The sequence below is a fragment of the Triturus cristatus genome, chromosome 2_1, assembly GCF_964204655.1.
Source record: "Triturus cristatus chromosome 2_1, aTriCri1.1, whole genome shotgun sequence".
Classification (NCBI taxonomy): Eukaryota; Metazoa; Chordata; class Amphibia; order Caudata; family Salamandridae; genus Triturus; species Triturus cristatus.
In genome coordinates this window covers 12,691,730-12,715,705 of record NC_140581.1, presented here as the reverse complement: position 1 = coordinate 12,715,705, position 23,976 = coordinate 12,691,730, and the positions used below count along the sequence as shown (strand labels likewise).

General features: G+C 50.2%; 1 protein-coding gene across 1 annotated transcript in view; it reads left to right on the top strand.

Moving 5' to 3' along the window:
- Positions 1–23,278, top strand: part of LOC146863616 (papilin-like) — a 97,080-nt gene extending 73,802 nt beyond the window's left edge. The window contains exons 5-6 of the mRNA XM_085627645.1: positions 9,971–10,049; positions 22,995–23,278. Of these exons, the coding sequence (XP_085483771.1) occupies positions 9,971–10,049; positions 22,995–23,052 (137 nt within the window). The 3' untranslated portion in view covers positions 23,053–23,278. The remainder of the gene's footprint in view (positions 1–9,970; positions 10,050–22,994) is intronic.
- The last annotated feature ends 698 nt before the right edge of the window (positions 23,279–23,976 follow it).

Genomic DNA, 23,976 nt, shown 5'->3' with positions numbered 1-23,976 from the left:
CTTGGGAAGGGGATCTCTGCGGGGGTCACACTCGGTCGGAGACAAGGACCTTGGTCCCCAACTCATGCGGCGTGGGTCGGCTGGAGCGGGCCACCGATGCCAAGCACGCACACCCGAGCTTCCAAATCCCCCCACTGCGGTGACCCTGCACCCCCGCTGTCACACCGGGAGGCGCGAAAACTGCCGCTGAATCTCCCTGCTCAATGCTCCCCCATGCCCTCTCACCAAAGCTGCACCCACCAAGGTAACCAGGTGCCAGAGGTACCGGGACACAGGACCATGACACGGAGACGGCCCAACCTGCTGGAGGGCCAGGTCTGTGAACTGCGCAGAGCAGGTCCTAGAAAAGCGGGAGGATCGTAGTCTGGATTGGGACATGAGGCGGCAAAACCCCCGAGACGGTTGGCTGCTAGCGGGGCCAACCCCCCTGCATTCGTCGGCAATGATGCCTCAGACCCCCGCTAGTGGCAACACCTGGCCCGCTACCCTAACTAGGCGCATTGTCCCCCGTGCCCGGGTAGTTTGTTCGCAATAGATGCAAGAGGAGGGGGGCAGCGGAGTACTCTGCTAACGCGATTGCACCCTGGGAAATTTTATTTTATTTTTATTAAAAGAAATATATAGCGCTAACTCGCCCCGACTGGATCGGAGCACTTCGCACGAGCACACATTGAATTGTTTTTGGGCGCGTGGGGTGGGTGATTTGAACTCGGTTCTTCTGCTTCAAGGACTGCAGCTCTGGCCGTTACTCCACGTCCTCTACCCGTTGTGGGAACCTAAGAAGCAAAACAACTGCCCTCGAACAAGCACATGACATAGCGTTTCTAAAATAATTTTTCTTTTTTATAAATTGCGCTAAAATAGCAAAATCGCAATATCGGGGAGAGCCCAAGGTCCGGCGCTGCCTGCTATAAGATCTTAATTTGCCCGCATAAAATGGACCTAAACTCATAGCAAGGCTCCAGCATCCTGTAGATCCCATTCCGGCCACCCATCCAAGTGCTAACCTGTCCCGACCCTGCTTAACTTCCCAAACGGACCCAGAACGTCCGAATTCCTGAGGATACGGTGGCGTGTGCAAAGCTGCACAAATGAATCTAAAACACAATCCACCGCACACGCCGAGGGCCTGAAGGGCAGCACAGGAGGTTGCTGCACAAACGCAGCAAAACTCGCTCCGCTGCGCCTCATGCCTGCTGTGCGGAGAGTCGGGTGATCGAACCTGAGGCCTCATGCACTAATCAATGCTCTAATAATGTATACTTTGCAGTGTGTATGCCGGTCCAGATGAAAGGCAATAGCTCACTAATCCATATCAGGACTCCAAGTTACAAAATGCGAGTAACAAGAGGAAGTCTCTTTTGAAAGCAGCAACCCGCCGATCTGCTCACAACATATGCACTCCGTAACCCACCTGGCACCCGCTCCCCGCAGCAGGCACGTCAACCCTCTGCACTACACCGAAGTCAAAACTTCAACATACCAAATGCCGATCTCGCTCTCCAGGAAGATAAATAATCAGCCGAGTTATCTTGACATATATGTGAGGCCTGGTAATTGCCGGGGAAAGAAACGCTGAGTCCGATGCAGGCTGAGGGCCGCCTCCTGGAAAGTGGGCAGAGCCTGCCTCCGCACTAGCAATGGCTGCGCAGAACAACCCGTGGCACTAAAGGGGCCGCCCTCTTATGAGGGTCCCCTGCGGGGACTGTGTCGGTCAGCCCGCAATACAGAGACGAGGGGCGTGGTGGTCAGGTGGTCAAATGCCAGGGCGCTAGACCCTCGCCACTGACTGACCTCGACGCAAGTTATGAATGAAGGGGGGCGATCGACCATGGGGCGGTGGACAGGTCCTGGCATAAACTAAACATACCCGTGGCTAAAGTGTGCCAGGTGAACGAAGGGGGGGGGGGAGGGTGTCGCCAGACACGGGCTGATGAATCTTAGGACACCGGGGTACTACTGGGCAGACAGTGTCCACTTAACTGCGGTGGGCATGTTCCTACTAAGCATAGTAGGGGTACTCGAGCAGCTAGGTTTCTCTTAGACCAAGGCTGAAAGCGGAAGCTGACGCTGGTCAGGGAGCCACCAGCAGCATGGCAGAGACAGCACATGAGACATCTTGAAGGAACAATAGCAGCTCACAATGTGTCCTTGGGATGCCTCCGGCAGGGGCTCAGGGAGCAGGCGATTGGCCAGCAAGGGCCAGCTGCAGGCGGACCGGGCCACATGGCCGCCCACATAGATATCGGTAGCAAGGGGAGCCTAGAGGCCGCAATCACTAGACACCTGCAGAAGGGGCGGTCGTGCATAGTATCGCCATTGGCACCCCTTACTCCCCCCTCCAACCAAAATACATTACCCAAAAATAATCACACAACACAGACTGTTTGATTGGGTACAAATGCTGCAGGTTTATTACATACACCGTTATGTAATAGGTGGGTTATCTTACGGGCGATCCAAGGGCAGGCAACCAACTGGGCCACGTGCCCGCCTGATGAGTCGGGCAGCACTGAGGCAAACCCCGGCTTTGCTGCAGTCCAAGTGATTCTCTTACAGGATCACGTGACCGTTGGTAACTTCTGCTCACGCCCCATCCCGGGGCGGAGCGTCTCAAAGCAAACCCCCGGTTGTTCAGGCCCACAACCGCCCAAAGGACTAGCGGGGCACCGACACGTCTTCCAGGACCCTCCCATGAGGCTCCTCGGATTTGGCTCTGGCACCCCCTATTGTGCCGCGCAGAGGTACCCCTGGTACCGGCCTGCTTCCAGATCGCCCTGTAACTCCGCCTGCAACGAAAAAGGAAACATTACAATATTCTCAGCCCCACCTGCCGTCACCACGCCGGGTAAGCGGTAGGGAGCGATGCGGCGTGCGAGGGGAACAAGAGGTCGCCAGCATGGTGGGGGATGGCTATATAGCCTCCCCCTTCGCACAAAGGAGCCCCGGAAGTGACGCCCCTCGCGTCACTTCCAGGCAGGAAAGAGGAGGGGGACACCGGCCGGAGTCCCTGCCCCCAGGAAGGGGGGGGGGGGGGGGGGCGGGGAGGGGTGACCGGTGCCCAGGAAACACTAGGGCGCCGACCGGTCTAGTGGCCCCCTGCGGGGGCCGCGGTCAGCGGCAGAGGGCTGTGCCAGAAGTGCTGCCCATAAGTGATATGGACCAACAAACAGGAACCGATTCATTAACAATAACAGTTGTGTACAAGGTATCCTGTATAACCTTCGGAGAGTACGTCTGACCAATAAATGGTGACGTTTGTGATCATTGTCTTATGTGATATAAATAAACTGCTCGTGCTACATACCAAAGTGGCTCCCCATTGTGGTTACTAAAGCAAGGAGGGAGGGGCAGCACTTTTTTGTCGCTGTGCCTCATGTGTTTTGTTGGTGTTGGCTGCTCAGAGCACTGTGCCATTGCCAACCAGGGCCACAGTGCAAGTGCTCCCTATATAAAATGTATATGTTGGTTCGATTCCATGATTGGCTTATTTAGTTTACTATCAGACCCTAGTACAGTGCACCAGGAGTGCCAGGGCTTGTAAATACAAATGCTGCTGGTGGGCTTGCAGCACTGGTTGTGCCACCCACAGAAGCGGCCTACTAAAATGTATCTAAGGTCTGCCATTGCAGAGCCTGCGTGCAGTCTGGTACTGTCATGCTGACTGGGCAAGTGCACCCACTTGCCAGTCCCTCAAACCTTCCCTTTACTTCATGTGAGTCACCCCTATGGTAGGCCCAAGGGCAGGATGCATTGTAAGCATAAGGTAGGACAAGCCCTGATGTGTGTGGCATGTCCTAATAGTGAATTACAGCCATTTTTGTTTTTCACTATTATAAGGCTACCAGTTCCCATAGCCCAGAATGGGCTGTTAAGGTTGTTACATCCTATGATCCTAACAGACCCCGGAACTTGGTAGAAAATCCAGTTTAGTATGCCTGAGCTCAGAATAATAAAATATATTTTTTAGAAAAGTTTATTTTAATGTTCTGTGTTTGCAAATGCCACTTTTAGAAAGTTGGCATTTGCTTGCCTAACCATTTCAGCCCGCCTCTGCGCTGATGTGTATCTGCTGTCTGGTTTGTGTGAGTGACAGGGCTGGGGAATTCCCAAGGGGCAGGGCTAGGCAGCCGGTGGTGAATAGGAAGATTACACCAGGATGGGTGAGAGGAGTACACCTGGACTCTGAATAGGGCTGTGCTCTGCCACCACAATGCTGGCTCCACCTTCTGTGGAGCGTCTGATGACTCTGCCCTGCACGCTGAAAGCAGAAGCCTGCATCGCATCAACAAAGTGCTCCAGAACTGGACCGAACCAGGCAAGGGCCCCCCTGGCCTGCAAGAACAAAAGAATCGCACTGTAAGTATTGGGACCCTGCTCCCAAGAAAGTAGATCCTGCTACAAGACGAACCTCTGCCTGAGGGGAAGGAACCAGGAAAGCTGTAGGAGGAGTACTGTCCCTGACCTGGGGGATTGGCCTGCAGTGGTGGCCTTGCTGCTGAAGGAGAGGAGAAAGATTGCTGTCAAACTTTATTTCCACTTGACCTGTTTAAGATCTCCAAGGGCTTGTGCTTGAGCTTGCCCCCTGAACGAAGTCCCAGGACCAGTGGACTTCAAATCCCTTGAGAAACCGCCTCCAAGAACCGCCGTTCTCCCCGTGAAGCCGAGGCCGAGAGAAGTGTGCGCTGCCTAGATCGGCGCGTACATGGGAAAGACTGTGCCCAGCTGTCCGGCCCAAACAACGCGACTAAGACCCCTACGAGCCGTAGCTCGCACCGTGAAGGAAGGACTTCGTGCCGCCCTTTTATTTGCCCCCTCTCCGCATCGTACTGCTCAGAGGGCCCCCCCACCCCTGTTGTGGGCAGGCTGTGGCGCGTAGAGTGGTTGGTACGTCGCGCCCCATCGGAGCGTACTGCCTGCTTCGAACCGCGCTTCAAGAAAAGGTGCCGATCTCAAGGTACGGCTCGTACGCCGCAACGAAGAGCCAGCGCACCGTACCTCCGCACCGTCCCCTCGAACATCGTGACTGAGGCCCCCTACGTCCGTAGCTCGCACCGCAACTGGAGGACATCACACCGTACGACGCGCTGGGATTCAACGCATCGTCCGTGATGAACTTTCAAAGATAAGGTACTGTGCCCGCTTCGCACCGTAAGGTGTACGCATCGCCCGGAGCGTCTGCAATGCTTGTGAGCCCCGCTCGTGAGCACCGCAGGGTGTACGCTTCGCCCGGAGCATCTGCAACGCTTGTGAGCCTCACTCATAAGCATCTTTCCAGCCCCGTACGAACCGTACGAAGAGAGCGGAGCACACAGAACTATTGAAATACGCTTGAAACAAGAACTGCTTTATACCAATAAGTATTGTGGGCCCGTTTAACGTTATTGGGTCTTGTGATAAGTCTGCTTATATAAAAGACATTTATTTTTGATAAACCAGTGTGGAGTCCATTTGTGGGGGTATCACTGAATTACTGTATGTGGTCACAAATGCTCAACCATTGCGCCCTGAGATAAGCCTTGTCTGCTCGCGCCAAGCTACCTAGAGGGTGAGCAGGGGTTATTGTTGGAGTGTAACCCCTTACCCTGACTAGAGGAGAGGATCCCTGCTTGACACAAGTACCTACCTGTGCCAACCAGAGATCCCCAATTCTAACATTGGTGGTCAGCGATGAGGATTCTGAATTTGCATTTGTGATTCATGTACAGTGATTTTGTGAACACCACTTAGTGAGTTCAGACCCATAACTTAGCCACATACTTCTTTGATTTTTGGTTACCAAGGAATATCCATTTGTGAAGAATCATGCCTGGTTCAGTCATTGTTGAGAAAGTGGCATCTGTAGTCTCTGAAAGCGAAGAAGTGGAATGGGAAGAAGAGAGACTAGAGAGCTACACCAAGGCCCAGCTGAAGGGCTTCGGCAAAAAGTTCAAAGTTCCCCATGCTGGATGCAAGGTCAAAGCAGACCTACTCAAGGCGCTGAGGGCCTGGATTGAGTCAAGATCGCATGAGGAGGCAGAAATAATCGAACCAGCAGAAAGCGTCCGTAGCTTTGGCAGAGGCCTGTCGCCAGAAGAGTTGGCAGATAGAAAAGAAACCAGGATGCATGAAATGGAGATGGCAAAACTTAAATTGAATGGGCAACTGGAGCTGGAAAGCTAAAAGCTGGCTCTGGAAGAGAGAAGAATCCAAATAGAGCATGACCTGAGATTGAGGGAATTAGATCTAAAGGCTAAGAGTTTAGAGTCTACTCCCTCTGGTGGCAGCACACCGCCAGTGCAGGCGGAATCAAGGGTTTACATACCCAAGGATGTGGAAAATGATTTTTTTTTAAATGATGACATAGGGCAGTGGTTCAAGGCCTATGAGGTAGCCATGTCTTCCCACCGGGTCTCTGAGAAAGATTGGGGAGCGGGGTTGTGGGGACGGTTCCTTAGTGAGGGGCGGGACACACTGCTAGACTTGCCTTCAGATGATTATAATTCTTATCCCCATATGAAGGCAGCGTGAATGACTAGGTATGGGTTGACCCCTGAGTTGTATAGGCAAAGGTCCAGGGGTTGCACAAAGATTCCAAACAGTACGTATGTTGAGTATGTAACTTTTTTTGCAGAGCACTGGATGGTTGGGTGAAGGGTAGCAAGGTTGATGATTTTCAAGGGCTTCTTGATTTAATGGCATGGGAGCACTTGTCCAGTAATTGTTTTCCTGAGCTACGCCAGCAGCTGATTGATAGTAGGCTGACTAACCCTAGGAAGCTTGCTGAGGAGGCGGACCGCTGGGTCAGTACCAGGGTCCACAAGGGTCCAGTGGGAGACTCCGCCAAAGGTGGGCAGGGTCCCCAGCAGAAGAGTGGGGGGGGACAGGGGTAACCAGAGGGAGTTCCCAAGAAGGCCCCAAAGTGATCCCCAAGGGAACCAAGGGAAAGGTTCTCAGCCTCCCCCACATCAGAAACCGACCGGGGCCCCGACAGGTCCTCCTGTTCAGAAGGGGCCCATTAAATGTTACAAGTGTGGTAACATGGGGCATTATGCCTCTGATTTAAAATGTCCTTTGTATGGTAAACCAGCACCCACTGGTGCTCCACCCCGGCAGATGGCTAGTGTAGCCTTGGGGGAGGAGAGGGCAGTCCAAGGTGGGTGGGGTCCCGCAGAGATGTCCCTTGTCTCATTAGGAGACTGTGAGATGGTCCCCCAAACCCAGCTGCCTGATAACACTAAGAAATACAGGCAGTGGGTGACCGTCAATGGCCGTAGGGTGGAAGCTCTGAGAGATACAGGAGCCAGTGTGACAGCTGTCAAGTGTCACCTGGTGTCTCAAGAGCAGGTGGACCCAGGAGCATTCTATCCGGTTGTTGCTGCAGACAACACAGAGAGTCACTGCAAGGTGGCTCAGGTCCCCTTTGAGTGGGGGGGGGGTTCTCTGGTACTCTTCTGGTAGCTGTGAGACCCGCCATGCCTGTAGACAGTCTGTTAGGGAACGATTTGGAGAGCTCACCTTGGACTAAGGTGGAGCGGAGTGCTCACCTGGAGATTTTGGGTATGCCGGATTGGGCGTGTGTCACCACCCGGTCCATGGCAGCAAGTAGAGGTGCTCAAGAGGTCCTGGAGCCTGAGAGGGAGGCCCAGGGACCGGCCTTAGAGAGAAGAGGCAGGGGGCGCGGGAAACCGGCCCCTGAAGTTCCCACGGCCCAGGAGGAAGCAGACCTTGAGGGGGATGCCCTGGAGCCTACCGGGGAGCAGATAGCTGAACTGGGGGACCTGCCTGTGCTGACCCATTGGCAGCAGGAAGGAGGCCCCTCCAGGGAGGACTTTTGTAAGGCACACAAAGAGTGCCCTTCTCTCGTGGGTATGCGGCAGCAGGCTGCAGCCCAGGCCGCAGGTGATCAGTCTGGGTCACATTTCATTTACTGGGAGCACAACGTCCTGTATACAGAGCTTAAGGTTGCTGAGCCTGGGTCAGCCCGTGTGCTGGTGGTACCCCAGGAATTCAGAGCCTTCCTACTGGGGCTGGCTCACGATGTGCCATTGGCAGGGCATTTGGGGCAGGACAAGACCGTTGAAAGGCTTGTCACCCACTTTTATTGGCCTCAAATGCGCAGGAGTTCAGACACTCACTGCAGGACCTGCAAGACTTGCCAGGTAAGTGGAAAGAGTGGGAGGAAGCAGAAGGCTCCTCTCCAGCCATTCCCTGTGGTCAGTACCCCATTCCAGCGAGTGGGGATTGACATTGTGGGGCCACTGGACCCCAGGACAGCCATGGGCAACAGGTTTATCCTGGTCCTGGTGGACCATGCCACCCGGTACCCGGAAGCCATCCCTCTGAGGACAGTGACGGCCCCCGTGGTGGGACGTGCACTGATGGGAATTTTCTCCAGAGTGGGAATCCCTCTAGAGGTGGTGTCTGACCGGGGTACCAATTTCATATCCAAGTATATGAAATCCCTTTGGCAAGAGTGTGGTGTAACCTACAAGTTCACCACACCTTACCACCCCCAAGGAAATGGGTTAGTTGAGAGATTCAACCGTACCCTCAAAGGCATGCTAATGGGTCTGGAAGAACCCATGAGGCGTAAGTGGGACGTCCTCTTACCATGCCTTCTGTTTGCTTACCGTGAGGTGCCACAGAAGTCTCTAGGGTTCAGCCCCTTTGAGCTCCTGTATGGCAACCCAGTGAGAGGACCTCTAAGTCTGGTCAAGGAAGGGTGGGAGCAATCTCCCAGGAAACCTCCCCAGAATGTATATAGCTACATGCTGGCCTTCAGGAATCAGACTAGGCGATTCAGGCAACTTGCTGAGGCAAATCTGGAAGCCAGCCAGGAGGAGATGAAGCGGTGGTACGACCAGAATGCCACTCTGGTGGAGCTTCAGCCTGGACAGAAAGTGTGGGTCTTGGCCCCCGTGGAGCCGTGTGCGCTCCAGGATAAGTGGACCGGTCCCTTTGAGGTTGTGGAGCGCAAGAGTCCTGTTACCTACGTGGTGGATTTGCTGTCTCCAAGGAACCCCTTAAGGGTCCTTCATGTCAACCACCTCCAGCCCCACTTGGAGAAGTCCCAAGTGGGCATGCTCTTGGCAACAGATGCTGGGATGGAAGAGGAGACTGAGCCTCTTCCGGACCTCCTGTCAGCCCAGGAGCAAGATGGGTCAGTGGATGGTGTCATCCTCTCTTCCACCCTGACCCCTAAACAACAGAATGATGTCGCCAACTGCAGGGGTTATTGTTGGAGTGTAACCCCTTATCCTGACTAGAGGAGTGGATCCCTGCTTGACACAAGTACCTACCTGTGCCAACCAGAGATCCCCAATTCTATCAGCAAACATATGAGTATAGGCGAGCTTCCAGTGTGCACACATGTGAGAAAAAGCACACTGCTGGTACACATACTTCTGAGAAGAGGTGAGCTTCTGGTGTGCATGTGTGAGAAAAGAGGCAAGGTACCGGTGTGGGAAAACGTGAGAAGACGGGAGCTACCAATGTGCATTCCTGTGAGAAGACGGGAGCTACCAATGTGCTCCCCTATGAGAAGAGGCGAGCTACCGGTGTGCACGTGTGACATGGAGTCTCAGCGTATGATGCAAAGAGACCAGGAAACACATGAAACAAAAGGAGACGCCAAACCCACCAGCAGTGGAATAACCACAGCAAGAGAGGACATCTTTTGGTCTGGAAACAAAGGGTGGGGGTGGAGCTCACAGAGTGAGTCATATGGAGCAGCCTCCAGAGGCTGCAGCTGAAGGATACAACTCACAGTGGCCCCAGAAATGCACAAATCCATTTAAAAATCTTATCCTAGGATTTGGGGCCAATAGGAGAGCGAGCGAGGGTCCAGCAGGAGGCAAGGGGGGGGGGCTGCATGGTCATGGGCAACCATTTCTCTGGAGTTGGGGTGGGCTGTTGGTTAGTACCTTTGTGCTTAAGAAGTCGCACTGTGCCCCTTATAGGACGCCTCAGACTGTGTTTGTCCTTCCAGGTACCATCGTGGCCATCGTCTTCAGCGTCCTCTTCGCCATCGCCTTTGTCATCAGCCTGACACTGTTTCTACGCCAGAGGTGAGGCCTGAACCCATCATTCAGGGGTTGGAGGTGGTCTGGGGCCTTCATTCAGGGGTTGGAGGTGGCCTGTGGGAGTGCCCTTCGTTCAGAGGTGGTTTGTGGCCTTCATTCAGGGGTTGGAGGTGGCCTGTGGGAGTGCCCTTCGTTCAGAGGTGGTTTGTGGCCTTCATTCAGGGGTTGGAGGTGGCCTGTGGGAGTGCCCTTCGTTCAGAGGTGGTTTGTGGCCTTCATTCAGGGGTTGGAGGTGGCCTGTGGGAGTGCCCTTCGTTCAGAGGTGCTTTGTGGCATTCATTCAGGGGTTGGAGGTGGTCTGTGCCCTTCATTCAGGGCTTGGAGATGGTCTGTGCCCTTCATTCAGGGGTTGAAGGTGGTTTGTGGCCTTCATTCAGGGGTTGGAGGTGGTCTGTGGGATTGCCCTTCGTTCACAGGTTGGAGGTGGTTTGTGGCATTCATTCAGGGGTTGCAGGTGGGCTTTGGTATTGCCCTTCATTCAGGGGTTGGAGGTGGTCGGTGCCCTTCTTTCAGGGGTTGCAGTTGGTCTGTGGTATTGTGCTTCATTCAGGGGTGGGAGGTGGTCGGTGCTCTTCATTCAGGGGTTGCAGTTGGTCTGTGGTATTGTGCTGCATTCCGGGGTGGGAGGTGGTCTGTGCCCTTCATTCCGGGGTGGGAGGTGGTCTGTGGCCTTTATTCAAGCATTGGAGGTGATCTGTGGCACCGCCCTTGATTGGTTGGTTGGAGGTGGTCTGTGGCATTGCCCTGGTTCATTGTAAGAGCAGAGGCTTAATGTGGGTAAGTGAATGTCAGTCAGTAAACATATTAAAGTAGGCGGACGCGTGCTTTCAATAAAACATTGAACACTTACAAAGAAAAGCATTTTCTGGAAGATTTTGTAATGCAAGCTCAGTCTCTGTGGGAACTGGACTCCATTTCTCACACTGTGCATTTGTTAACTCAGCCACCGACTGAAAATGAAGTAATCTACACAGTAGGTGGCCAGTGAGAGTTGTGTCATCACTACTCTGCAGTGCACACCTCATGGATGGATGAATAGTTAAGTGAATGGACACATGGGCGGGTAAGGGCATTGAAGATTGAATGAACAGCAGCAGTGAGAAGGGAGAACAGCCTTCGGTCAGTCACATGCCTCTGGCCATCCATGCCCACACTCATTGTCTTAGTCATCCATCGCTGCACTCACCCATTCATCCATCCATGAACTCATCACGGCAGCTGTCCACGTATTCACTCACCCATTTATTCTCCCATGCAATAATTCACCCATTCATATACGCACATCTTTATATATGCGCCAAAACCCATTCGTCCATCCATACGCTTCCTTAGCCATACATTCGTCCATCCATGTGAGAAGTTGGTCTGGCATATGCTGGTCACTAGTTATAGTGGCCACCTTGCACCACTACAATTCAACTGTTATGGTGGATAGGTTTAAGACCACCTTTTAAAGAAAGCTATCCTAGTGGTAGCTATGGAGAGCAGCCTTCAGGCTAAGTCTCAGAGGAATGTAAAGCAGCTTGTTTTACCTTATTATCTCTTGAATGATCAAATGAAAGGACACCACACAGGTATATATATCAAATATATATGTATTTATTACTAGACACATTCTACTAATCTCTTTATGAGATTAGAAGCCAGGTACACATTCAAATGTCAACGTTTCACAATAAATTAAGCACAAATATGGCTGTAGCCCTAGGGGCATACCAGACCATATACTAAAAAAGAGGTATAAGAAGAACGACTTGAAAAGGGAGAAGGCCTAAGGTCTTCAGAAGCGCTGGGGCCTCACTAATCTACCCCAAGGCAGGTAAGTAAAGGACCCACGGGAGACGCATGCAGTGTGAGAACACAGCCGCGGATTCCATTAGACTTCAATGTCTTTTGGTATCGGGTCGCGGCGTCATTTTCAATGGGAGCCAAAGAAGACTTGCTGCTTGTGAAGACAGGAGAAGTGTCCGGTGGAATCCAAGGTTGGATTCTGAAGAAAGAAGACCTGAAAGCAGAGGAGACAGTGTTCAAAGTCACTTGGCAGTGACCCGGGGCAAGGAAGCTGGATGCCCACAGTCGTCGGGTGATTTCAGTTGATCACAGGTGTCTTGACTCTTCAGCCACGAGGTCCAGGAGGCATCGACGACAACCAGGAGCTCGATTCGGAGTGTCCCACGATATCTGCAGCTTACTGAGGTGTCGGCAACCGGATTGGAGCCAACAAGCCTTGGCAACAGCAAGTCTTGTGGAATGTGAAGAAACTCAGTGGTGCAGACCAGAAAGGTCTGAGAGACTCACCCAGCAAGGGTAAGTCAGGGCAGGCCTGGAGCAACCAGGGGAGCCCTTTGGTTCTGTAGAAAAGTCTTCAGAGGACCCAGAAGCCAACGGGCAAGGGATCGCGAAGACGCCTCGGGAGGATTCACTTCACAGGAGCCCACAGTCACTCGGGATGAGGTAGGCCTCTGATCTTCAGTGGGGTCCAATGCACAGGTTAGTAGAACGTCGTGAAGGGATTGCACTCGAAAATAGTGCACGGTAACCGGATATTGCTGTTCCTCGTCACTCGTGGGGTCCACTCGCCTCATCTTTGCGGGGGACTCACGATGGCCATCGAGAAGTCAGAAAATCCACTTCCGGGGCTGCAGAGACTTCGGACTCCGGCGGGAGCTGGAAAGTTTGCGACCGTTGATTAGAGTTTCTGGTGCCTGCCAAGCAGGGGAGTCACTCCTTGACTCCAAGGGAGATTCTTCCGTCTTCCAAAGGTAGTGGAACGTCGAAGGGCCAGGATTCTTCCTGTAAAGCATCATCCAAGGATATCTAGTTTGCAATGGCAAGGGTTCCCTATCATATACTAAAAGAAAGGGAGGGACTAGCTTTATGACAACTCCTCTGGGAGGGTCAGGGTAGGGGGTGGTTACACCCACTTCCCTTTGTCCAGTTTCGCACCAGAGCAGAGACAGGTAGCCCCTGCACCGGTTTGAGCTGGCATATGCACTGAGGAGCCTACTGCTCCCCCAGTGCAGGACTTCAAAGCACTCTAGGAGTGCACCAACCCAGCCCCAATACACTAAATCCTGTATGGAAGGTGGTGACACCTCCCTGTGACAGGATGCCTTTTGTTGGGCCTCCTCCACTGCGAGTTTCAGTCAGCAGCAGGAGGGCAGCCCAGTGTCTGTGCTGGTGGCATCCATTTTGTGATGCCAGGGCTCTTTCAGATTTCTACCGTGTTTCCACAGTCGGTACATGTCGTCCCCTCTAGAAGGGTGGGATCTTACTCCAACACCAGTTACTGGTGTGGGGGTATGATTCCAAGTTGTTTGACACCAAACACGACATGTTTGATGCAGCCATTCCAAAGTTAGCATTTACCTGTGGGTCATAATGCACTTAGAAGTATATGGTTTAACGGCATTCACAAACAGCCACATAGAATAGACTCTGCCAGCTACAGAGGGGTCCTGCTCATGCAGAGGCACCCCCTCACATTGTAAACCAAGCACCCTGCCCTCAGGATTGATAGGGCCTGCCTTAGGGGTGACTGATAGGTTTATATGTGTGTAAGGTGAGATATAGGGAACCTATACCTCAGTGAGGAGTGCTAACACTACATCACCCAGGCTGCAGTAGCAGGCCTGTGGTGTCAGATGTAGTCTGCTTCCCAGGGGTGGCATAATACATGCTTCAGCCCCTGGTAGGCCTGTGAAGTACCTATGCCCTTGGTACCTAAGGTACCATATACTAGGGGCTCATAAGGTACCACAGTATCCAATCACTAGTGCATATAGTATGCACTCCAAGTTGTTTAGAGAGAACAGAGAGGCTGGGGCCCTGATTAGCAGGGACCCAGCCAGACTATAGCCAGAAACCAGTGTATACATCAGAAAGAAAGTGGGGGCAACATAAGTGCAGATCCTACTCTCCTACAATCCATCCATAATTTTACTCATTTTCAAAGATGTTCATCAAACCACACACATTAACTCTCCAATCAATGAAGAAGAGATATGAATAAATAAAAAATAAAACTAGAGGGATTGGCTTTGTCAATGGTTGTTTATAACTGAAAATGCTTCTTCAGTGATTTTGGGTGGTAAGGTGGATGGGTGTGTGTGGGTGGTCTGTGTGTTCACACATGCACTGGTGAGAAGGAGAAAAACCGAATGGGTGGATGGCAGCATCGGTAGTCCAAGGCTGCGGTGAGGGACAGGGAGGTGCATTGTGTAACATATGAGCGGTGCCCTCAGGCCACGGTGCAGGCAGCAGCGTTGATGTTGGCGTGGAGCAACATTGTTGGGGATACCAGGGCGATGACGAGAAGTGAGGCAGTGTGAGTTGCGGTACCCTCAGGTCAAGGCAGTGTGAGTTGCGGTACAGTCACGGTGCAAGCAGCGGCTTGGTGATGACATTGGTCGGTGTCATCAGTGAAACCAGGGTTGCGGTGTTAAGCAGGGCAGTGCTCTCTGTGGTGACAACAGGTCACGGAGATGGGTTTTCCTCTGTGGCTACTGAAACACTAAGTTCCAGAAGCGGGTACCCAGAGGATGGTGATGTTTTTTGCTGTTCGTGAGACTTCTTGAACAGGGGGCAAGCTCTACATCAAATCCTTGGAGAAACTTTGGAATAGAAGTTGCAGAAAGTTCAATCCAGTCCTTTCACTGCCCAAGACAGAAGCAGCCACTGTAGGCTAACACAGCATGGCCCACAGCAAAGTGGTAGTTCCTCCTCACAGCTTCTCCAGCTGTTCTTCTTGGCAGTCTTCTTAGTCCAAAAGAGTTCTAAAGTTCGGGGGTCTGGGCCCCAATATTTATACTTCTTTTTCCTTTGAAGTTTTAGGCAGAAGGTCTCCAAATTCAGTAGAAACCAGTTCTGTCCTCTCTAGTCCAGCCTCACTACAGGAGGTGGAGACAGTATTGTGCAGAGCAGACACAGCTTATTCAGGCGCTAGTGAAAACTTCTTCCACCACTCTAAATGCAGACAGGTCTATTCAGCCTGGCTATGAGTCACCCACGAAAGGCAGGACACATCTAAACCCCCCTTGTGACTGTCTGGTGTGAATGCACATCCCCAGCTCCTGTCAAACCAAAACCAGATGGTGAATACAAAAACAGACAGATGCACATAGGATGGTTAAACAAGAAAATTACTACTTAACACACCATTTAAAAACCACCTTTACTAAACGGTGTGGTATGAAATTCTGAGTTGAGAAAGCCGAAACTAAATTTCTCTATCTTGTCCCAATTTGAAGTCACACATGTAAAATGTTACAGTGCAGCTCCAATGATAGCCTATGGAGCAGACGGTCTTTCAACAGTGAAAAACGAAATACACAGTATTTCACTATCAGGACATGTAAAGCACACTGGTACATGTCCTACCTTTCACATACACTGCACCCTGCCCATGGGGGTACCTTGGGCCTACATTAGGGGTGCCCTACATGTAGTCAGAGGGTAGGTAAGGGGCTGGCAAGAGGGTGCACTTGCCAGGTCTACATAACAGAAAAGCTGCATGCATGCAGGGATTCTATCTTTCTCCCCAACCAAGCCTTCATCGACAACCTCGCGGTCTTCTTCCAGTCCAAGGTCAACCTGGTCTATGAAGAACTTCTGAATCTACCTCAGGTCAACACCATTCCCTCCTTGGAGGTGTGGGACTCTTAGCCCCACCATGGCAGCTTAACCAACTTTTCTAAGCTGGAAATGAAGCAAGTAGTTGACCTGCTCGCCCAGACCAAATCAGGATCCCCGCTTGACCCTTGCCCCCCATATATCTTGCATCTAGCTGCGGAAGAGGTAGGCAGAGCACTGACCCCGCTGCTCAATTTAGTAATTGGAACAGGGATTTTCCCGACCAAATGGAAACTGGCCTGTATTAGACCTATATTGAAAAAACCCTCCCTTGATCCCTTGGAGACGAAAAATTACCGGCCCATCTCATGTCTACCCATAACCTCCAAAATCCTGGAAAAATCCATTAATCAGGATCTCATGTCTTATCTGGAGGGTAACAACCTTCTAGACTCCACGCAGCATGGGTTTAGATCCCAACACTCGACGGAATCTGCCTTGATCATGGCAACTGAAGGAATTAGAAGGGTGCTGGACGATGGAGGAAGAGCGGCCCTAATACTACTTGACCTCATGGCAGCCTTTGATACTGTAAATCACACAGTATTGCTAACTAGGCTGCAAACCGTGGGGGTCAATGGTAAAGCCCTAACCCTTCTCACTTCCTTCCTCGACGCCAGGGAACAACTCATCCACTGGGACGGTATGCAATAGGAACGGTTCACCCTCCCGGGCGGAGTTCCACAGGGCTCCGCCCTCTCGCCCACCCTTTTCAACATTTATGTCACCCCACTGGCCAGACTGATCAAGAGTCATGGCCTAGCGCTCGTCTCCTATGCTGATGACACACAAATATTGGTGTCAATCACCCAAAATGACAACCAACCAGCTGAGCGATTCCGCGACTGTCTCTCCTCTGTCATGTCCTGGATGAGGGTTAACTTCTTAAAGCTAAATGCCCAAAAAACCGAGGTGCTTGAGTTCGGAAATAAACCCTCCATATGGAACCACCACTGGTGGCCCCCGGAGGCCGGTCTGTGCCCCTCCAGTAGCCAAGGCTAGAAACCTTGGTTTTCTCCTCGACGAGGGGCTTACCTGTGCCCCCCAAATCAACCAAGTGGTTTCCGCCTGTTTCTTCACACTTAAACTTCTCTACAAAATTCTCCCATTCATCCCGCCTTCCCTCAGGAAAACTGTAGTCGGTGCTCTCATTCTATCTAGGATAGATTACTGTAACGCACTCTATCTGGGCTCAGGGGCCAAACAGCTTACAAAACTTAAATCTCTTCAAAACGCTGCTGCCCGAGTCTTATGTGACCTTCCGAAACACCATCCTACCTCCGCAAGCATCAAAGCTCTTCACTGGCTCCCGGTAAGATGCAGGATTGACTTCAAGGCCCTATGCCTTGTGCACAAAGCGCTTTATGGAGGCGGGGCCGAAGATGTTCAATCCCTTTTTCCTCGCTACACTCCAACTCGCTGCCTACGATCTTCTGACGTCGGGCTGGTCCTTCCTCCTAAAATCAAAAGGGCAAGATTGGGTGGTAAACGCTTTTCATTCCTGGCGGCCAAACTATGGAACGCCCTCCCTATCTCACTACGCCTTCAGCCCTCCCGCTCTATTTTCAGAAAGGCCATAAAAACCAGGCTTTTCTTACAAAACTATAATCCGTGTTTCCCAGATGTGGCTACCTAGCGCCAAGACGCCTCAGCATAAGTGCGCTTTACAAATACATTCAGTCAGTCAGTCAGTCAGTCAGACACTGCAGTGGTAGGTCTGAGACACCTTTGAAAGGCTACTTAAGTGGGTGGCACAACCAGTGCCACGGGCACCCTGTTAGCATTTGATTTACAGGCCCTGGGCACGCACGGTGCACTGTACTAGGAACTTACTAGTAAATCAAATGGGCCAACAATGGAAAAACAATCACTTCCCTATTTACAGTAGGAGCGCATGCACTTTAGCCCTGAATGACAGTGAAAAAGTGTGCAGAGACCCTAAACCAGCAAAAACGAAGTCCAGCATACCATCAAAACAGGAGGTCCGAAAGTAAAAATACATGGGAAGCACGCCTAAAGATGCCAGATCTAACGACCGCCTACTTCACGTTGGTGGTAAGCCAGTCGCAGACAGGAAGCAGTCCTCAAGGTGCCCCTTCCCCTTTGCGAATGGTCCCAGTGGTCCCACTTCTGATGTCCGCTGGTGGTTTGTTCAGCTGATTTCTGATAGTGTTGTACTTCTCATGTCCGCTGGTGGTTTGTTCCGCTGATTTCGAATTGTGTTGTACTTCTGATGTCCGCTGGTGGTTTGCTCAGCTGATTTCTGATAGCGTTGTACTTCTCATGTCCGCTGGTGGTTTGTTCTGCTGATTTCTAATAGTGTTGTACTTCTGATGTCTGCTGGTGGCTTGTTCTACTGATTTTTAATAGTGTTGTACTTCTGATGTCCGCTGTTGGTTTGTTCTGCTGATTTCTGATAGTGTTGTACTTTTGATGTCTGCTGGTGGTTTGTTCTGCTGATTTTTAACAGTGTTGTACTTCTGATGTCCGCTGGTGGTTTGTTCTGCTGATTTCTAATAGTGTTGTACTTCTGATGTCTGCTGGTGGTTTGTTCAGCTGCTTCCTAATAGTGTAGTACTTCTGATGTCCGCTGGTGGTGTGGTCTGTTCTGCTGATTTCTGATAGTGTTGTACTTCTGATGTCCGCTGGTGGTTTGTTCAGCTGATTTCTGATAGTGTTGTACTTCTCATGTCCGCTGGTGGTTTGTTCAGCTGATTTCGAATTGTGTTGTACTTCTGATGTCCGCTGGTGGTTTGCTCAGCTGATTTCTGATAGTGTTGTACTTCTCATGTCCGCTGGTGGTTTGTTCTGCTGATTTCTAATAGTGTTGTACTTCTGATGTCTGCTGGTGGCTTGTTCTACTGATTTTTAATAGTGTTGTACTTCTGATGTCCGCTGTTGGTTTGTTCTGCTGATTTCTGATAGTGTTGTACTTTTGATGTCTGCTGGTGGTTTGTTCTGCTGATTTTTAACAGTGTTGTACTTCTGATGTCCGCTGGTGGTTTGTTCTGCTGATTTCTAATAGTGTTGTACTTCTGATGTCTGCTGGTGGTTTGTTCAGCTGCTTCCTAATAGTGTAGTACTTCTGATGTCCGCTGGTGGTGTGGTCTGTTCTGCTGATTTCTGATAGTGTTGTACTTCTGATGTCCGCTGGTGGTTTGTTCAGCTGATTTCTGATAGTGTTGTACTTCTCATGTCCGCTGGTGGTTTGTTCAGCTGATTTCGAATAGTGTTGTACTTCTGATGTCCGCTGGTGGTTTGCTCAGCTGATTTCTGATAGTGTTGTACTTCTCATGTCCGCTGGTGGTTTGTTCTGCTGATTTCTAATAGTGTTGTACTTCTGATGTCTGCTGGTGGCTTGTTCTACTGATTTTTAATAGTGTTGTACTTCTGATGTCCGCTGTTGGTTTGTTCTGCTGATTTCTGATAGTGTTGTACTTTTGATGTCTGCTGGTGGTTTGTTCTGCTGATTTTTAACAGTGTTGTACTTCTGATGTCCGCTGGTGGTTTGTTCTGCTGATTTCTAATAGTGTTGTACTTCTGATGTCTGCTGGTGGTTTGTTCAGCTGCTTCCTAATAGTGTAGTACTTCTGATGTCCGCTGGTGGTGTGGTCTGTTCTGCTGATTTCTGATAGTGTTGTACTTCTGATGTCCGCTGGTGGTTTGTTCAGCTGATTTCTGATAGTGTTGTACTTCTCATGTCCGCTGGTGGTTTGTTCAGCTGATTTCGAATAGTGTTGTACTTCTGATGTCCGCTGGTGGTTTGCTCAGCTGATTTCTGATAGTGTTGTACTTCTCATGTCCGCTGGTGGTTTGTTCAGCTGATTTCGAATAGTGTTGTACTTCTGATGTCCGCTGGTGGTTTGCTCAGCTGATTTCTGATAGTGTTGTACTTCTCATGTCCGCTGGTGGTTTGTTCAGCTGATTTCGAATAGTGTTGTACTTCTGATGTCCGCTGGTGGTTTGTTCAGCTGATTTCGAATAGTGTTGTACTTCTGATGTCCGCTGGTGGTTTGTTCTGCTGATTTCGAATAGTGTTGTACTTCTGATGTCCGCTGGTGGTTTATTCTGCTGATTTCTAATAGTGTTGTACTTTTCATGTCCGCTGGTGGTTTGTTCTGCTGAATTCTAATAGTGTTGTACTTCTGATGTACGCTGGTGGTTTGTTCAGCTGATTTCTAATAGTGTTGTACTTCTGATGTCCGCTGGTGGTTTGTTCAGCTGATTTCTAACAGTGTTGTACTTCTGATGACTGCTGGTGGTTTGTTCTGCTGATTTCTAATAGTGTTGTACCTTCGATGTCCACTGGTGGTTTGTTCTGCTGATTTCCAATAGCGTTGTACTTCTGATGTCCGCTGGTGGTTTGTTCTGCTGATTTCTAAAAGCGTTGTACTTCTGATGTCCACAGGTGGTTTGTTCTGCTGATTTCTTATTGTGAGGCACGTCTAACATCCTCTGTTGGCTTGCCCAGCTGCTTCCTAATAGTGTAGTACTTCTGATGTCTGCTGGTGGTTTGTTCTGCTGATTTCTGATAGTGTTGTACTTCTGATGTCCGCTGGTGGTTTGTTCCGCTGATTTCTAATAGTGTTGTACTTCTGATGTCCGCTGGTGGTTTGTTCTGCTGATTTCTGATAGTGTTGTACTTCTGATGTCCGCTGGTGGTTTGTTCCGCTGATTTCTAATAGTGTTGTACTTCTGATGTCCGTTGGTGGTTTTTTCTGCTGATTTCTAATAGTGTTGTACTTCTGATGTCCGTTGGTGGTTTGCTTAGCTGAGTTCTAATAGTGTTGTACTTCTGATGTCCGCTGGTGGTTTGTTCCGCTGATTTCTAACAGTGTTGTACTTCTGATGTCCGTTGGTGGTTTGCTCAGCTGAGTTCTAAAAGCGTTGTACTTCTGATGTCCGCTGGTGGTTTGTTCAGCTGATTTCTAAAAGCGTTCTACTTCTGATGTCCGCTGGTGGTTTGTTCTGCTGATTTCTAATAGTTTTGTACTTCTGATGTCCGCTAGTGGTTTGTTCAGCTGATTTCTAACAGTGTTGTACTTCTGATGTCTGCTGTTGGTTTGTTCTGCTGATTTCTAATAATGTTGTACTTCTGATGTCTGCTGGTGGTTTGTTCTGCTGATTTCTGATAGTGTTGTACTTCTGATGTCCGCTGGTGGTTTGTTCTTCTCATTTCTAACAGTGTTGTACTTCTGATGTCCGCTGGTGGTCTGTTCTGCTGATTTCTAATAGTGTTGTACTTCTGATGTCTGCTGGTGGCTTGTTCTGCTGATTTTTAATAGTGTTGTACTTCTGATGTTCGCTGGTGGTTTGTTCTGCTGATTTCTAATAGTGTTGTACTTCTGATGTCCGCTGTTGGTTTGTTCTGCTGATTTCTAATAGTGTTGTACTTCTGATGTCTGCTGGTGGTTTGTTCTGCTGATTTTAATAGTGTTGTACTTCTGATGTCCGCTGTTGGTTTGTTCTGCTGATTTCTAATAGTGTTGTACTTCTGATGTCTGCTGGTGGCTTGTTCTACTGATTTTTAATAGTGTTGTACTTCTGATGTCCGCTGTTGGTTTGTTCTGCTGATTTCTGATAGTGTTGTACTTTTGATGTCTGCTGGTGGTTTGTTCTGCTGATTTTTAACAGTGTTGTACTTCTGATGTCCGCTGGTGGTTTGTTCTGCTGATTTCTAATAGTGTTGTACTTCTGATGTCTGCTGGTGGTTTGTTCAGCTGCTTCCTAATAGTGTAGTACTTCTGATGTCCGCTGGTGGTGTGGTCTGTTCTGCTGATTTCTGATAGTGTTGTACTTCTGATCTCCGCTGGTTGTTTTTTCTGCTGATTTCTAATAGTGTTGTACCTTCGATGTCCGCTGGTGGTTTGTTCTGCTGATTTCTAATAGTGTTGTACTTCTGATGTCCGCTGTTGGCTTGCTCCTCTGCTTCCTAATAGTGTGGGACTTCTTGCGTCTGGTGGTTTGTTCAGCTGATTTGTAATGGTCAGACAGAAAGGGGAATTATGTAGATATTTGTGAACTCCTTGAGAGGTACCGCATATGATTGTGCTGTCCTTATCGTTCCATAAAATCAAGACCATCATATTCCAGCTTGTCTTTTTCAGTTTAAATTACTATAATCTAGAGTGCTAACCCCTGATGGTACCTTGCTGTGAATAAGGACTTCAGCTCCCAGAATCCAACGTGCTAGTAAAAGAAAGCACAAGTCTTAAAGATTGCTGCCCAATGACAGTGTCATCCAATAACCTTACTTATGCAGCAAAAGTAGCCCCCGGCAGCTAGACGATTCATATAAGGGAGAGATTTCCCAAACTATGCACATAAACACACACCTGCGCTGTCATTAATGCAGGCGAGACAAGTCAAGGACAGAGACCTCTGCTTCGACTGATGCGATCATGCACACTTGTGTACCCCCTAACCTAGGCACACAACCACAGGCACGTGGACCTTATGGTGACTCTTAACAGGCGACGGGGACTGTCCCACAAACATAGACCTGCAGGACACCCACAGGGCTATTCACAAAGGTAACTTACACTTGTGAGTAGTCCTCGAGTGCCAGTTTACTCTTATACTTTTGAGTAATTTTACTTGTAGCTATTCACAGAGTAAGAGTGTAAAGTTACTCAAATATGTAGACTTTCACAGATCCAGTCCCTGGAAATGGGGGTGTAAGCAAATTTACGAGTGGACGTTATTACGATGTCAAGTCCCTACTTCCATTATTTTCTATGGGAGGGTGTTGCAGTACCAGTGGTTGCCCCTGTGTGGTGCTGGACTTACTCCAGCTCTGAGCTGGAGAAACGTACTACTGTTTGGGTTTTCTTTGGGCAGCACTAGCTTTAGAAGTCCAGTTTGTGAATAGCAATGGGTTTACATTTGGTGGATGTCCCTGCCTAAACCCCTCCCTAACCCTATCTGAACTCATCCTTCCTAAACCCTCTCATGTAGTAGTAGGTAGGCCCCTTTTTCTAGCCACTTCCCCTGGTCCCTCCCTCATTTACTACGAAAATTACATGTGTGAGGCTCTCCCCTCAGAAATTATAGGTGAGATAGAGATTTACACGCCTAGGATTGTGACTTGCTTTTTGCAGTACTTTAGAGGTACTGGTACAGAACTATTGACACTACACCATCTCTCTAGGGCCCCTCCCCTACAACCCCGTTACCCTTTATGAAATTGATGCCTCTTGCACTTCAGCCCACAGCACCTTCTCCACCGTCTGCTTCCCCACACGACACAGCTCTCCGGCACGGTGTACTAACATGTCTCTTTCTCACCTCGTCACTCAGGAAAGCGATGAAGAATAAGGAGAAGAAGCACAAGTTTGTGGCGGTTGAGATGAGTTAACCGTGGATGGAAGCGGAAGGAGTTCAACTGGGATTCATAGCGTGTGCGCCAGACCTTCCACCAGCTCCCGGAGCCCAGCCGCAGAGTTCCATCCACTCTACACTCGAGGATAAGATCCTAATCCAGTGAACAACTTACCTGGAAGAGTTTGTGAAGGGCTTCCTGGTGTCCTCCTGTGATATATTTTTTTTACTATTAAAAAATAAAGGGAAATGAATGAACAAAACACCCCTGTGCTGCTTAATCAATGGCCAAATGCGGAGGACCTGTCTGACTGATGGGTTTTGTACCTTGCTTAAAGTTCAGACAGCTCACAGGCTGGGCTGTAATACACAGTTCTGCTCAGTGTTTTGCAGTCGCCTTGCACTCTCCGTAATCATACAGCAGTGCCTTCTGGCTCTGGAAGATGGGACATGGGCAGCCGCCCCTATGGCGTTATGATGCTGCTTCATGTAGTTTGGCAAAGGAATCAGGCAGGGAGGTCTTTGGAAACATCTCTCAGCTTATATGGCCACCTGGTGCACTCCCACGCACAACTTCATCAGGGTGTCCCCCACACTTGGAACACAGCTTGGCTTCTCTTCTAGATCAGTCTCTTTGGCAGGGACAAGTTCACTCCTTCCCTCTCTGTGCGTGGAGGCAGTCTGTCCGTCTTCTGGGCGCTAGGCAGATCCACAGCTTCTCCTGTCAGTTGTGCAGACTTCAAGTGACATCTTCTCTCTCCTGGTAGACTGACTGTCGCACAGACACCAGCCCTGGATACACAGCAGCTCTTTGGGTTCTCTGCGGAGAACTCCCTTCCTTGGTGGGGAATAACACAGTACTGGAACAGGGAGGGATGGTTTGAGTCCCACTTTTATACTAATTTCCTCATTTCCCAGTGTTAGGACTGGGGGTCCTCTAGTTCGCAATGGTATACACCTT